General features: G+C 40.6%; 1 protein-coding gene across 8 annotated transcripts in view; it reads right to left on the reverse strand.

The window, feature by feature from the left end:
• arid1aa (AT-rich interaction domain 1Aa) overlaps positions 1–14528 on the reverse strand; it is a 30167-nt gene extending 15639 nt beyond the window's left edge. For 6 of the 8 annotated variants that reach the window (XM_062063328.1, XM_062063326.1, XM_062063329.1 and 3 more), the window contains exon 1: positions 13116–14527. In XM_062063328.1, the coding sequence (XP_061919312.1) occupies positions 13116–14015 (900 nt within the window). In that variant the 5' untranslated portion in view covers positions 14016–14527. Of the gene's footprint in view, positions 1–13115 lie in introns of all 8 variants that reach the window. The other 2 variants (XM_062063325.1, XM_062063323.1) reach the window with 2 other exon arrangements.
• Between the last annotated feature and the right edge of the window lie 2208 nt (positions 14529–16736).

Below are 16736 nucleotides of genomic sequence, written 5' to 3' on the forward strand. Positions count from 1 at the left end.
TAAAGTTTGACTGACCTATCTGACTGTTTTGTTGACATTCCCTTTAGCGCAGCTCCATCTAATGGATGCATAGGTGCGCCTTATAATCCGGTACGCTTTATGTAAACAAAGTTTTGAAATATGCCATTCATTGAAGGTGCGCCTTATAATCCGGTGCGCCTTACAGTGCGGAAAATACGGTACTACGTATAATTTTATAGAGTGGAATGTTAAAAAAGGCTTAATCAAGTGAAATGACTCCAACAGCTGATATAATCCAATTAGGGGTGTGCCTATTTTGGTAAAAAAGAATGTTATCGCCATTCCCAATTAATACATTTTATCACAGATCACAAACGTCGTTTGCCTCTGGCTGACACTGTATATATTTGTAGACCCTCGGCTGACAAGCAGCCAATTATGTGTCTCCATACACAATGTGGAGCTGCTCCTCTTGAATATTAATAATCATCTCCATAATCCATTATAGCAAATCTGCAATTCTTTGTATCATAAGTATCATTATCATGTAACATTATCACTGGAGGACGAGGCTGAACATATTACACACAGAGTAAGAGAACACAGGACGAGCTCAAATATTGTGTTGATATAAAGTAGCAGTCACCATAAATAGATTAAAAAATGTACAGTTAATACAGTGGTTCTCAAACTTTTTTTGTCATCCCCCACTTTGGACAAGGGGGAGTTTTCAAGCCCCACCTGCCCCCATCGCCCCAACAGAACGCTAATGCCAAGGTTAACATTTTCAAATTTATCGAACATCAAGTAACATCAAGTTTTATACATTCAAACTCAATAACATAAAATAAAATAAAGTTCAATAATAAATAAAATAACTGTGCAGCTGTGGTATAACTTGCATCAAGTTCAATATCAAATAAAATAACTTGCATCAATTCAATAATAAATAAAACAAAAGTGTTATAACTTGCATCAAGTTCAATAATAAATCAAAAAAGTGTTATAACTTGCATCATGTTCAATAATAAATCAAAAAAAGTGTTATAACTTGCATCAAGTTCAATAATAAATCAAATAAAAGTGACGGCAATCGGAGTATTGCTGGTTACTGGAGTTCAATTCCCACCTTCTACCTTCCTAGTCACGTCCGTTGTGTCCTTGGGCAAGACACTTCACCCTTTGCCTCTGATGGCTGCTGGTTAGCACCTTGCATGGCAGCTCCCTCCATCAGTGTGTGAATGTGTGTGTGAATGGGTAAATGTGGAAATACTGTCAAAGCACTTTGAGTACCTTGAAGGTAGAAAAGCGCTATACAAGTATAACCCATTTATCATTTATTATCATTTAATTTAAAAGTGTTCTAACTTGCATCAAGTTCAATAATAAATCAAATAACTTGCATCAAGTTCAATAATAAATAAAACAAAAGTGTTATGACTTGCATCAAGTTCAATAATAAATAAAACAAGTGTTATAACTTGCATCAAGTTCAATAATAAATCAAATAAAAGTGTAATAACTTGCATCAAGTTCAATAATAAATCAAATAACTTGCATCAAGTTCAATAATAAATGAAAATAAAAGTGCCACTTTGCAATCTTTGCCAAAAAAAGGAGGACAGGGCAAGTGAACATGAGTTTTACAGTACTCCAGCATTAGTGGCTGCAATGAGCCTGTTTTGCACTGCACAGCTTTTCAAATCGGGGTTGCAGGCTTGACACTGCCACTGTTAAAACCTCATTGAATTCGGGGCTGAGCTGCCTTGACGCGAGTGTTTCCCGGTGAATGACACATTGTGTCCAATGCGCATTTGGCGCAACCCTCTTTATTAGAGCCTGCAGCCCGTTTCTTGACTTTGCCATGCGCGCCATCAGAGCAAAAGCCCACACAGTTTTCCCATTTAAGGTCATGTTCTTTGAGGAAACTGTCCATTATCTTGAACAGCTCATCAGCAGTGGCTCTATTTTTTATGTATTTGCAAAACAGCAAATCCTCGCACAGTGACTCGCCATTCACAAAGCTTCCGTTTAGCCCCGCCCCCATTAGTTACTGTTGCTATGTCAGTAAACTTTCGCTCCTACCTAGAAATGTAAAGCCTACAGGAAAAATAAGTAATTTACATTTATCTATATAGCGGATTTCACAGACAGAATCACAAAGTGATTTACAGTGTGTATAGAAAATGAAAGCATAGTAAAAAAAAAAAAAAATCAAAGAATATAATAATAAAAAAATTTAAAAAATCAAAGTGAAATTTCCTCCCGTTCCTCGCGCCCCACCTGTCATGTCTCTATTCCCCACCAGTGGGGCGCGCTCCACACTTTGAGAAACGCTGAGTTAATACAAGTGATTGGTATCGGCCAAGCTTACTCATGGATGATCGGTATGGTAAATGGCAGTATAAAACCTTGATCAGAACATACTGTACCTCAATCAGATACTTGTTTTTCACTGATGATATACCAATTTCAGGTCAAGACACCTCTAGTTAACACGTAATATTGGCTTTTAAAATTTCTCACTAGGTTTTTTGACCTATGTCGCCATCATTTCATGAGTCAACAGTGCTAAATATATCCCCTTTCAAATGGAGGGCAGTCCGCCCAATTACAAACATATGCCAGCTGTGCTCCTGTTTTGAGTCATGTCCAAGTATTTTTTTCTTCCTGGAGAAGGCAGTTTAGCTGTGCATGAATGACGCCACAAATTAAGGAAGTACTTTCAAAACAGACAGGGAGTAAACGGGGAATGAACGCAAACTCATTCATAGTCTAATATTTATGACTCCTCTTTAATGTAATTATTTGCTTCGAATGCCACACTTTACCTCTATTTAAAATAATCCCTGAATGTGCGTGAGGAGAGAAAAAAACCTTCAGCTGTACAAGCTATTTGCAAATAGCATGACAATTTGCAGATGCAAGGAAAATTAATTGAAATAAATAAGAACAGCACATGGCTAATCTGCATAAGACAGCGGGTAACTTCCTTGGTGGGTGAGAGATGGTGGACTGCTCTCTGATTGGCTTGGGTGGAGGAAATGGGGAGGTGAGGCAGGGATTCCTTGGAGTCAAACTTTTGTGGCATGCCAGACACAGCAGCGACATGCGCACATCTTCAAAAATTTGAGGACAAACCTTGCCTTGCATTTCTAGCAAGATTTTTTTTTTTTAAACATTTGCATTTATAATAAAAACTGCATCGAGAAAACTTAAAGTGAGATGGGAATAATGTGTTAAGAAGCACAGAAAATGTGTGTTGTAAAACCACAGAACATATTTTGCACTTGGCTTTTAATTTTGCAAACTTATTAAGCACCAGATGCAAGGAGTGGCGTACTACACGATAACCTTAGTGGGTCATATTATGATTTTTCCCCTAGATTTAAAACACTTCCTTGTGGTCTACATAACTTGTAATTGTGGTTCTTTGGTCACAATTTAGCAGGTTATTTTATAAGTTGCTCTCTATCTATTTAGAATGCGTCGTTTTGTGGGAGGTTTTATCTACGTGCCGAAGCCTTCCTCCAGGCCAAGCCCCCTTTTGACAGCGTCTCTACCCCATCAACCATGTTGTAGATTCCATATCGAGTTTACTGACAGATAAAAAAATTAGAACTATGCACTACTTTTTATGAGGAATGGCAAGAGTAGAGAATTTTAGCATGAATGTGCATGTACAAGTCAGTCTGCCCCACAACAAGAGGACAAGGAAAAATAAGGATCTTATTGACTAGAACTGAATAAAAAGGGCGGACTCGTGCAAAGCACTTTTTGTAAAATTCGGCCATATATGGCACGGCTGTTCAACAACATAATATAGAGGGCAGCAGTTTCAAGAGGCTGGACATGCACTGTCTCATTGATATTTTTCATGTTTTGTCAAAAAGTGCCTCCACAGGTTATATTCCTTCAAGACTGTGTTTACTTCCTTGCAAAGTGAACACAGCACCTTTCCCACTGCATTGTCAATAAAGCCATACTTTGTTGTCGAGTCGCTGTTCACAGTCTGATTTTCGTGATCCGTTTTTCTTTTTTCTGAGTCGATGGTGATATTTTTGGTTTGAATGAGTAGTCTCCACTCACCCCATTGTGACACATATGCCTTTCTGTAGCCCCTGTGGGGCGGTGGGAGTACTGCATACATGAGCAACCCAATCAAAACTGGTTTCATCAAGCTTATTTGGGTATTCAGCGGACCAAATTAAGAACTTTGGCGGAACGGATGTGTTCCGTGGGCCGCCAGTTGAGTAGGCCTGATATATGGAGATATCCGCTGGCGTAACTATGGAAAAATATGTCCCTGAGGTAACAAATTCCAAAACGCTCATTCCGAGCAAGTTTGGAACAATGCAAGATTGTTTTATAAATATCGCTGCATGCCTCCATGGTTTGATTTCAAATGTTCGAAACTTATGGGGATCCCAAATACACAAAACAGGTACGAATAGGTAAGAATATTTGTTTTGAATAATAGGACCCCTTAAACACACAATTCACTCTCGCCACATAATAGAATTTTTTCGCTGTTTACCGTATTTTAGCATCGTGTAAGTTATTTATTGTTGTATTAATTAGGATGTGGACTGACAATCAGCCAGCCTGGAACACACAACAATACTACAGCATCCTGTAAGGCATCCAGGGGGCGCTGTCACGACGTGATCAGTACCGGAAGACACAATTGGTCCACACAAACGACGTAATTTCCTTTCTTGCAATTTTTAGGACGGAGCATCTGCAACCTTACGTGCTCTGTTATTGTATAGCAGGGTTTCCCACACATTCATTTTTTTGTGGCGGCCCGCCTCGAAAGAATTACGTCCGCCACAAATTTAAAAAAATTAAAAAATTACAAAAAAAATTTTTTTTTAATTTTTTTGGGTTTTTTTGTCCTCTCGAGCTTCTCAGGCAAATCATATAGTTGATGTAGATGCCCATATCGGCTGTTCAGATTTACTTTACAAAAGAGAAGTGTAGGATACTTCTCTTGTTGCCTTATTTGTATTTGACTTTATTAAATGTATTTATATTAGAAACACAACATGTGTATATAACAAAGGGTGCAAAGTCTGCAGGCAGTAGGAAACACATGGTTAAGTGTAGGGAGTAAAACTGATGGCAGTCTAAAGTTCAAGATTTTTGGAGCTCTTTGTTCAGTGGATCAGAAGTTTGATGAAGCTCTGTGTCTATCTACCACCACTACTGTTTTCTGTTTATTTGTTACTGACTGTGGCAGGACACCTCTGCCTCTGTTTCACTTTATGTTGCTGGTAAATAATATGGTTGTAGTAGTAGGCTAAAGTTAAATTAATTAGTATGCACTAATTAAAGGGGCAGAGCTTTGAGACATTTTAGCTTTTATATTTTATAAGATATATTTTTTGTAAGAACCACAATTAATAAATATATTTCAGTGAATAACTTATTGTTCAAATCTGTATATAAATATGTACATAAAGTGTTGTAATTATATTGTAAAATGGATGGACGTTTAAAACAAAACTGTTATTATTAATTAGTAAGTATACATTTTTTTAGCCTTTTTAGAGAAAATCAAATCATTGGAGTAAATTATGCAAATTAGTCGATGATGTCATGGTGACCACGCCCATAGCCACGCCCCCACCACCACAGGTATCTTGGCAGTTTATGGGAAACACTGTATAGTATTAATAATGTTTTGTACAAAAAGAAAAGCTTACCTAATAGGAAAGGAAAACAAAAATATGAACATGAACAAAGGGTAGATTTGAAAAATTAGGGAGTATAATCGCCACAATTTCTATCACTTTCACTCTACTATCATTGCACCTAATGTGAGGCATTTTTTTATTTAAGGTGCAGCTAAATCTATATCTGCAGGCTAGCAAAAAGTAGACTTTGCAATTGGCAGTATTGATGTATTCGAAAATAGTCAAAAAGATTCATTTATTTATTATCAAACGCTGCCGAGCAGATTGTTTGGGTTTCTGTATGGATATGTACGATTTAGAACAAAATACTGTTTTCTTAAATGACGTTTGTTTTATATGTAATGTTTTGTATAACAATGTTTTTTTATGTAAAAAGTAAAATAAGATAACAGTGACGGGACGTATAATAATTTGACAAGAAATTATGTAGTCTTTGCACGTGCGTGGACCGATCCTGTCTTCTGGTACCGATCGTGTAGCGAAAGGCGCTCCTTACGTGAGTGACAGTGAATTGGGCCAAAGTCACAGAAGAAAAAAACATAAGCGCTATAATCAGTGGCGGATTGGGGGGATGACGTTAGAATTAACGTTGCAATGGCATCATTGTAAAAATCAAAAGTGTGGACTCAGTTTGGCTTTTTAGTGTGGATGGGACAAAGCTGGAAAAATACCTTGCAGTATAAAAAAGTGTTTGATGAAAATACCACAAACTGACTGCATGGCAAACATGCACAGACACATCATTGTGATGTCACTGTCCTGAACTGAAAAAGATAAATTATTTTATAATATAATATATTATAAAATAATTATAATATAAATTATTTTTCTACTCAGAAGTTTAATATTTACTGTGTTATGTTTTTACTTAAGAGATTTGATCTACTTTAGTTGTGATTTTTTTTAAATGAGTTGTCTAGGTGGCGACTTGTTCAGGGTGTACACTGCCTTCCGCTATGGTGCAGCTGGGATCTTCAATGTCCAGTATTATCGCTGTTATGTTATAATTACACTATAGCATTATCAGTGTTATTTCTGTTTTATACAGTTTATTTGCACCGTGGTTATCCTGTTTTCAACATTCTGTTATGTATATTTGCTAATATCTGGGATAATTGTTTGGTGTTTCTATATCTGCACTATCTGGTGCCTTTATTTACTCAACAGTGTTGCTTCTTTTGTGTCAAATTTGCACCAAGATACACATTAATCCTTATTGCTACGTATATTTGCATCAGGGGCAATAATTGATATTGGTATGTATGTTTTTGCTATTTGGGATATTTATTCAATTTTACTACTGTTACATACTGTATATCTGGTCACTTCGTCCAATCAACAAGTATTACTTATCTTACGCTATATTTTCCCTTGTTCCAAATGATCAAATATGTGTGAGAAAAAGGGTGGAATTGACATTAAAGCTTCTTGAATCTTGAACCTGACTGATTTCCAACCACTGTGCTGCAGCACATTAGTGTGCTCTGGGGATCATCCAGTAAGCAATTTCACTTATGGCTATTGGCCCGAAAATGTGTTACTTACTATAAATTAGGGCTGCAGCTATTGATTATCTGAGAAATCAAGTAAACTATCGATTAGTTTGTCCGATTAATGGAGTAATTTAACCACACCTAGTGTGTGTGTGACAATCATTGGTACTTTAACTTTAATCAGTGTAACACACTTCATAGCCTCAATATATAAATTAGGGAAAATAGTTAAAGAGTGTTCTACATTTTTTACTATATTTATTAATTTCCAAACTGTGTTCGCTGCCACATAGATCATGGCACCCACACACCACTGCTCTCATGTGTGATCTATTGCAGCGGCCGTACGGAATCTATGTCCACACATTTACATTTTTGGGTCCAGATTTTATACATTTGTATTATATACACTTATTAAACAATTAATTGGAGCAACAGAAAATATGTCAAAGCTATTTTCTTAAAGAATAATCGTTGCAAGCCCTAATATAAATAATGTTTGTGTTTAACTAGGCCTTGGCGATATATCGATTTAATCGATACATTTTAGTGTTATGTTGCAGATAATGTTTATCTCCTCTTGCTCAGACATACTTTTTGCCCCCATTAGCTTCTGTAGGCCTCGCACGCCCCCTTACTTCCTTAGCAGAGATTCACAAGCATAGCAAAACGTGGCTAACGCAAATGCTAACGAGAGCGAGACGTTTGTGCCAAAGAAAAACAATTGTTCCAAAATGATTTAGATGTGCGGCAACAGATGTGGAGCAAGTGACTGCACGCTGCAAAGTTTCTTTAAAAAAAAGACAGCAACACAACAAACGTATTTCAGCATCTGAAACAGCATCAAGCCGAGTAGGGAAATGCAACTCTTTATGAAGCACCAAGACCGCTACAAGAACTATCCCTAAAAAGCAACTTACTGTGATGGAATCAGTTACACAAGGTACCATGTATGATGAGAAAATAGAACAATGCACAAATCGATCACTAAAGCAGTTGCTGTGCATATCCAAACCGGACAGCTCATACGCGCATATGCAGCTGCAAAACGCTCGTTTTAGTAATGTTTGCACTTTATTAATGTCAATGTTAGAGATTATTGTGTATTTGCATGCAACGTACTATGCAACATTTTTGTTTACAGGAGTTGTTTTTTAATCCAAGCAGAATGATTGCCTCCCAGAGGGAGCTATTACTTTAGTTCTTTGAAAATTATTGCATAAAAACTATAATTTATAGCTGGTTTAAAAAGACAACATTATACAAATAAGAATGTTGCTAAAAGTAAGATGCAGCGTATACAGCGTCATTTCAAACAAATAGTTTTGATCAAATAAAAGCAAAACTTGTTAGGAATTATCCCGGTCATTTGTATCCTTTGCTTTTTATAAAAAGTAGGAAAAAAACGGAAAGAATTGTAAACTGAATTGTTTGTGAAAAATCTGAGATTTTATTTCTAGGCCATATCACCCAGGCCTACGTTTCACGCCGAGCGAGTAAATATAATTTATCTATCCATTGCTACACATTCTCTACCATTTTTAATTCAATTAGAAAATGGTGACAAACACTGTAAGTGCAAAAACTTTAAATTACAAAACGTAAGCAAAGAAAATATTTTAAGAATGAACATGTGAAAGATATAATGGAAATGAATCAACGGTATTAAGATATGGAAAAAGGGTAATATCAAATAAGCGCTTCTTCTCCCTACTCTTTTTCGGACTTGTTAAATTGTGTAACTTTAACCATGTGATGTTCCTCAATGTAACTTGTCAGGCGGTCCGAAACAAACCATACCATCACTGAATTAGTTACATACGCCTAGGGTTGGGTATCGAGTATCAATTGGAACCGGGACTAACTTTACGATTCTCCCGGAATCGTTCAAAAGTTTAAATTTCGATTCCTATTTTCGATACCCAGTCAGCCGACCGGAACAAAATATGACCGCCGAACCGGAAGAAGAAGCCGCTGAACACCAACGAAGAAGCGCCCACCGCCGGAAGTGTTAGCATAGCCGAGCGAGTCAGTCAAGCTCAAGCATGGATAGCGGGCGTCTGCGGTCGAAAGTGTGGCTTTACTTTATAAAAAAAATGAAATAACCGCGAAATAACAGAGCTCCATGTCCATCAAGAAACGAGTGGAGAGAGAGCTGCAGATGTACCAGGACGTTCCACCGATACTTATGTCTGACGACCTTGCTACATGGTGGTGGTCCGGTGGAACCAACAAAAGACTTGTCCTTTGCAGTCAGATCTCGCTTTCTCATATTTATGCATTCAAGCTTCTTCCACACCCAGCGAACGTGTATTTTCCACAGCAGGAGACACTATCTGTCCAGAACGCTCACGCATCCTGCCTGAGAAGGTGGATATGGTAATTTTCCTAAACAAGAACTGTCTCTGATTTTATAATGTACCTGCTGCTAATCTGGACTGGGTTTTGCAAGTTGTTTCTTATTGTTTATTTGCTTTTCTGCACCAGGTTAGCCCATCAGTGGGAGCACGGTAACATTTTTAAGTACCTGCAGCATCATACATTTGTGTGTGTAAATGTGTTTTCATGAGGTTTCCTGCAGCATCATACACTTATGTGTAAATGTGTTTTCATGAGGTTTTCAAAAATAAAGCTCTCTTGAGGAAAGTGTACCCCTGGGAAAATGTATTCATAATTTATAATATTTATATTCAAGTTCATAGATTTGATATTTATATTCTAGTTGAAAACAGCCCTGTGAGGAATTTATAGTAAAGTTCATAAAAAGTTAAAAGAATTAAAATTGATGGAGAATGTCAGACTATTTAATTCAGAAAGACTGTAGGTTAGCTAGCTCATTTAAAATATCCTAAACTTTTTTTTGACCCTGCCTCTTAAAAGAATCGGAATCGAGAATCGTCAGGAATCGGAATCGAAATAAAGAATCGGAATCGTTCAAATTCAAACGATACCCAACCCTACATACGCCAGCAATGATTAGTCGATTATATTCATTCAGTCAATTGACTTAAACTTTGTTGCTTCAACATTAAATAGTAGTGGGCCTACTGAAACCCACTACTACCGACCACGCAGTCTGATAGTTTATATATCAATGATGAAATCTTAACATTGCAACACATGCCAATATGGCCGGGTTAACTTATGAAGTGCAATTTTAAATTTCCCGCAAAACTTCCGGTTGAAAACGTCTATGTATGATGACGTATGCGTGTGACGTCAATCGTTGAAACGGAAGTATTGGTACCCCATTGAATCCAATACAAAAAAGCTATGTTTTCATCTCAAAAGTCCACAGTATTCTGGACATCTGGGTTGGTGAATCTTTTACAATTTGTTTAATGAACAATGAAGACCGCAAAGAAGAAAGTTGTAGGTGGGATCGGTGTATTAGCGGCTGGCTGTAGCAACACAACCAGGAGGACTTTGACTTGGATAGCAGACGCGCTATCCGACGCTAGCTGCCGACGCTAGCCGCCGACGCTAGCCGCCGACCGCACGGATGATCGGGTGAAATCATTCGTCCATCGCTGGAACGCAGGTGAGCACGGGTGTTGATGAGCAGATGAGGGCTGGCTGGCATAGGTGGAGCGCTAATGTTTTTATCATAGCTCAGTGAGGTCCCGTTGCTAATTTAGCTTCAATGGCGTCGTTAGCAACAGCATTGTTAAGCTTCGCCAAGCTGGAAAGCATTAACCGTGTATTTAAAGGTCCATGGTTTAATAGTATTGTTGATTTTCTGTCCATCCTTCCAGTCAGGGGTTTATTTATTCTGTTTATATCTGCATTTAAGCACGATGCTATCATGTTAGCTCCATAGCTAAAGAGCTTTGTCGATGTATTGTCGTGGAGATAAGTCACTGTGAACGTCCATTTCGCGTTCTCAACTCTCATTTTCAAGAGGATATAGTATCCGAGGTGGTTTAAAATACAAATCCCTGATCCACAATAGAAAAAGGAGAGAGTGTGGAATCCAATGAGCCAACTTGTACCTAAGTTACGGTCAGAGCGAAAAAAGATGCGTCCTGCACTGCACTCTAGTCCTTCACTCTCACGTTCCTCATCCACGAATCTTTCATCCTGGCTCAAATTAATGGGGTAATCGTCGCTTTCTCGGTCCGAATCGCTCTAGCTGCTGGTGTAAACAATGGGGAAATGTGAGGAGCCTTTCAACTTGTGACGTCACGCTACTTCCGGTACAGGCAATGCTTTTTTATCAGCGACCAAAAGTCGCGAACTTTATCGTCGATGTTCTCTACTAAATCCTTTCAGCAAAAATATGGCAATATCGCAAAATTATCAAGTATGACACATAGAATGGATCAGCTATCCCCGTTTAAATTAAAAAAATTCATTTCAGTAGGCCTTTAAGATGTATAAAATCCAAACCGCATTGAGTGCCCAGAACTTTAAATGTGTTTTTGCACAGCCGCAGCAGTATAGCGCACATAAGCTCCAGCACCCAGTGCACATAAGCTCCAGCACCCCCCGCGACCCCGAAAGGGACAAGCAGTAGAAAATTGGATGGATGGAGAGCAGTGGTGTGTATGGGTGCCGTGATCAGTGTGGCGGCTAACAGCTGAGTTTTTTTCTATTAATGCACACATGTTAAAAGTGAAATTTCAATGTTAATGATGTGCATTTACTATTTAAAAATAAGTATGAAGATTACGTCATGCAGAAAAATATTTAGTATTTCAACAATTTCCCTAAAATACACAATTAGACTATAAAGTATTTTTGATCTAATTAATTCACTAATCGGACAAACCAAACGATAAATTACTCGATCACTAAAATAATACCTGCTGCCCATTTTTAATACCCATTTTGTGAGATCTGTGTTCATTGTGTAAATTATGTGCAGGGGCTCAATTAAAGGTGGTCTATATGGCCATACCTTTGTGGCCCGCAACTACCATAATGGTTGATTTGCTGTTACACATTAACTGTAGGAAAGGAGCTGCTGCATGATCCTGCATTAAGCCATGCAGAGGGTCATTGTAATGTAAAGCATCATAAGATGCAATAGGATGCGGTGTGTTTGCAGAAAGCATGTCGAAGCTACAATACCTCCAGTGACCCTGTGATGAGTTAACGCCGCTCTTATCAGCAACTGTTGCTCCGCATCACATGTAATTATAAATGGCCATGAGCTGCGGCCTAGGAGCCAATCAGATCGGAGCTAGCATGTCAACCCAAGACCAACTATCTCCTGGCTTTGACAGCACGATTTTTTACCTCCACAATTCAAATCCCCGTTGCACGCTGCAATCTTGCACTTGCAGCCACCGGCCCGATCTCGTTTACCAGCCACAAGCATTCGAAACCAAGCTCACATAAGCGTTCGTATGCATTGCAAATAATTACGTCATTTTAGTGACATATTGCAGGATATTTGAGGATGTGGCTTTTTTTAAATTATTTTTTTAGAGATGCGACTTATCTAACAGCGGGGTCGATTGTGAAGCGTAACGCATTCCTTCCGTCATTGCCAGCAAATTATAGCTTTGCGCCAAGAAATATGAAGAGTACACCTACTGACCGAAATGAAAGGACAAACCACCAGAGCGTGTTCAACTAATATAAACAAAGAAAAACGCTAACGCCTTGTTAGAAACATTTAGCTAGCAATGCTAGCGGGGTTAAAAACGAACCGTTGTCCCTCGGTGTGGATTCTGGCTTGTTCACAAAGTCGGGCCTTCGCAGCTTCGTCTTCGCATCGACATCAAAACCTCGCTCTTGTGTCCGCCTATAGCTTCAAAAAACGAGCTGAAAACGAGTGTTTTTCTGGCTGCTATGAGTGAAAACACACACGGGAGGCAGCCATTTTAGAGTCTTAGCGAAGTAGTGTATGAGACAATGGCTGGCCTACTACGTTGTGAACTAGTTAGGAGGAGGGAAGGAGCCGTTGGGGGGAAACGCATCACGTTAGGGTTTAAATGTGATTTTTTTTTTTTACCTGTGTTCTAGCTAGTGGCTGTCCAGTGCTTCCAGGGCTCATAGGCGACGAGTGATGGCTTCTTTGTTGCCAAGCCGGATTGCTGCCTCCATACTGGCCGCTAGCGCCCATGTCTGCTGCTGCCTTGCTAGCACCCTCCTGGCTGCCGTAGTCGCTAGACGGGTAGTTTGTATACGCCCGTGTGGAGCTAGGAGACGTCAGCAGTTTATTGAGGGTCGGCGTCGACGTTGGCTGGGGGTTCCCGATGTTATATCTCTGGTTATTGTAAGATCCGGCCATGGCTGCGGGTCCTCCCGCTGGTGCTTGCTGCTTAGCTGGCTGCCCCCCGGCTGGCGGCGCCTGAGTACTACGAGGGGAGTTCATAGCGTAGGCCTGGCCCGGGTACGGCGTCCTGTTCGGGAACGGGCTGTAATTGTTAAACTGGTGGTTAGAAAAGCCGTGCTCGTTGGAATTCGCTTGGTAAGAGTCCATAATGTTGCTCTGCTGAGCAGCGGCCATGCCAGGGCTTTGTTGTCCGCCATGTTGATGAAAAGGGGCCCGACTGTAGTGCTGACTGTATCCGTACGACGGGGGAGGAAAAGCGGGGTTGTGGTGATGCACCATGCCCGGGTGGTTATTTCCCTCTGGTCCAACACTGTCATTCTGGCTATTATTGTTAGCCCTGGGCGGGTTCCCATTCCCGTTCTTCATCTCAGGTTCCCCTCCTCCTCCTGCATTTCCACCGTCGGTGCCGTCCTGCAGATCCCCTCGTCCCGGCGATTCGCCGTCCAAGCCGGGCTGCTTTTTCTCCGACTGCTTCTCCCCCGGTCCCGAATCCTCTTTGGGTTCTCGATCCGCTTTTTTGAGCTCGGAAGGCGGGCTTGTGTTGAGAGTGGCGGCGCTAGCGACCTGAGCGGCCATGATATTTACACCCCCCCCACCCCACCTCTCTCCCTCTCCTCGGCGAGTCAGTCACAATTACAAGCTAGCATCGAAGGGGGAATAATTGTTTACAACCATTTATCCCGGTGCCGAATCATCCCCGCCCCGCGAACCGGACAGAATCCGGCTGCCACCCCGTCGGTTCCGGTTCCGTGAATTGGGGTTAAAGAGCTGATGGAGGCTCCATACAATGCGTGGACAAGGAGAAATTGTTGTGGGAGTTGTTAGTAAGCCAGGGTAGAGGCAGGGAGCGAACCCAAGCAACACGAGGCTTGGTTAGATACAGCCATTTTACTGAGCCGCACGGAGGCCTGCAAAACCCGGACTGGAACGCCAACGTCGGCATTGTCTTTTTTTCCCAATTGGCGTTTTTTTCCTATACATAATATTTCAATTATCCTCCACGTCTGCTAAATCACAAAAAACACTCAAAAAGTTTATTTTATGTAAGCTTCCTTACAGGTTATTTTCAACTGAAACCAACATAAATGCTGTTTTTCCACCCTGGCCTAGCCTTGCAGCAATAGAGACAAGCAATGCACATTCCCTCTCTTTTGCATGCCCCCTCCCCTCTCGGTTTCTCGGCGCCTGTGCAGGGTGTGGGGGATGGGTGCGGGCCGCAGCTCCCTCTCTCTCGCTCCCTCTCGCCCCAATAACATTGAAGCCAACAGCCAGACCTTATCTAGCCAGCGAGTGACGGATTGGAGAAGAGTGTTAGTGCAAGCATGGACCAACATTCTCCCAACAATTGGCGCCCATTAAAACGCACCGAGGGTGCGTGCGCAGAAGGCAGCACGGGTGCTTGTGTGCAAAATACTGGTGAAATACAGAAACTGTGTTGATTCCAAATAATAAATACAAGCCACTATCTTTCAGTTTGTCACTGTTTCCTCCCTCTCTCACACACGCAAACTCAGACTCATCATCCTCCAGGGGGCTTGAGGGGGGAAAAGGCAGGAAGTACTAATGAGAAAGCATAGTTGGTCACATGTGCAAACATCGGAACACAACTTATCAGCCTGACACGCCCCCCTCAATGCACGGGGCCCATGTGAAACGCACGCACACACACACACACACACACACACACGCACACACACACACAGTAGTGATGTCATTTGACGAATTATTTTAGCCTGACCACACTGAGGGGAAAAAAGGTGCATTTATTTTTAAAGCCATATATGCGTACATTTAACACCTAATAATAAGATACAAGTGGTGATTTCCAAGTAGAAGCGGAGTTGAACAGAGAAAAAAATAAAGAGACAGGGTTTTCAATCCCAAAGACCAGACACAGGGCCAGTTGTGCAGAAACACAGATTTAATGTGGCTTCCTCTCCCCGCCTGACTTAATTTTTCTGCTCGGGCTGCAGAGAAAAGCTGGAGCAGAGTTTTTTTGCAGATCCGCCTGGAGGATTTGTGAGCAACGTCTGCTGCCATCTACTGGAGGAAAGTAAACATGCAACTCCTGAAGGAGAGTCGTCTCATTTTAGGGTAGGAATATTCAACTAAAGAGGAACTGCACTTTTTTGGAATGTTGCCTATCGTTCACAACAACCGTACAGTAACGTTTTATATACACACTACAAGTCTATATATAATGTAGTAACAGACACGTTCATATCAATATGCAATGGTTAGAGTGTCCGCCCTGAGATCGGTAGGTTGTGAGTTCAAACCCCGGCCGAGTCATATCAAAGACTATAAAAATGGGACCCATTATCTCCCCACTTGGCACTCAGCATCAAGGGTTGGAATTGGGGGTTAAATCAACAAAATGATGCCCAGGCGTGGCCACCGCTGCTGCTCACTGCTCCCCTCACCTCTCAGGGGGTGGAACAAGGGGATGGGTCAAATGCAGAGGTTAATTTCACTACACCTAGTGTCTGTGTGACTATCAGTGGTACTTTAACTTAATATGTTCAATATTTAGCGCATTTGGATCATTTTAATAATTTCCGGGACTGATTTCTTCCGCGCATTGATTTCTGTTTCCATAGCAGCGCACATCTGACTTCTGGCAGCAAATGTTTGTTCCTACTTCCAGAATCAAACACGAGTGTGTTTCCTAATCATGGCAGACTTGGTAACATACAGCTATTTTTTTAGACAAATGAAGATTTACAACCTTATACTTTTGAAGCTAAATATACTGCTGCTTATGGAAGCGAGCACGAAGGAAGCGTGAGACGTTGGAGAAGACAGAAGCCGGAAGATTTTGACGCTGTAAATATGGAACTTGGAGTCAAGTTATTTCAACATAAATGGAGTGCTTACCCAATATCAACAGGAAATGTCCCCGCTCAGCTGGACCAGACGAACAACTGTCCATCGAGTGAGTCACTTTAATATTGATCATGATACAAGCAGCACGCCATGCGTGTTAGTACAACTACTGTATATACGCTGTCTGGCTAGCTCAGCTGTGTACAAACAAAAGATGAAATGTGGGGTAATACTTTACAACTACTGTAATATGTATGTTCATGTTTTTCAGTCAGTACAAATTGGTGTCGTATCGCAGTGTTGAGCGTCACAAACTCAAACGTGTTTCGCGTTGTCGTAAAAGCTAGTTTACATCTTGCCGTAGTTAGCTTTTACGGCTAATACCGTAGCGTGGCGATGTGTTACTACGATAGAAAACAAGTTCCTCAGTGTTCGCTCTTACAATAATGTCGCTCCAGTTTGGTTATTATA

The sequence above is a fragment of the Entelurus aequoreus genome, linkage group LG11 (assembly GCF_033978785.1).
Source record: "Entelurus aequoreus isolate RoL-2023_Sb linkage group LG11, RoL_Eaeq_v1.1, whole genome shotgun sequence".
NCBI classification, from domain to species: Eukaryota; Metazoa; Chordata; class Actinopteri; order Syngnathiformes; family Syngnathidae; genus Entelurus; species Entelurus aequoreus.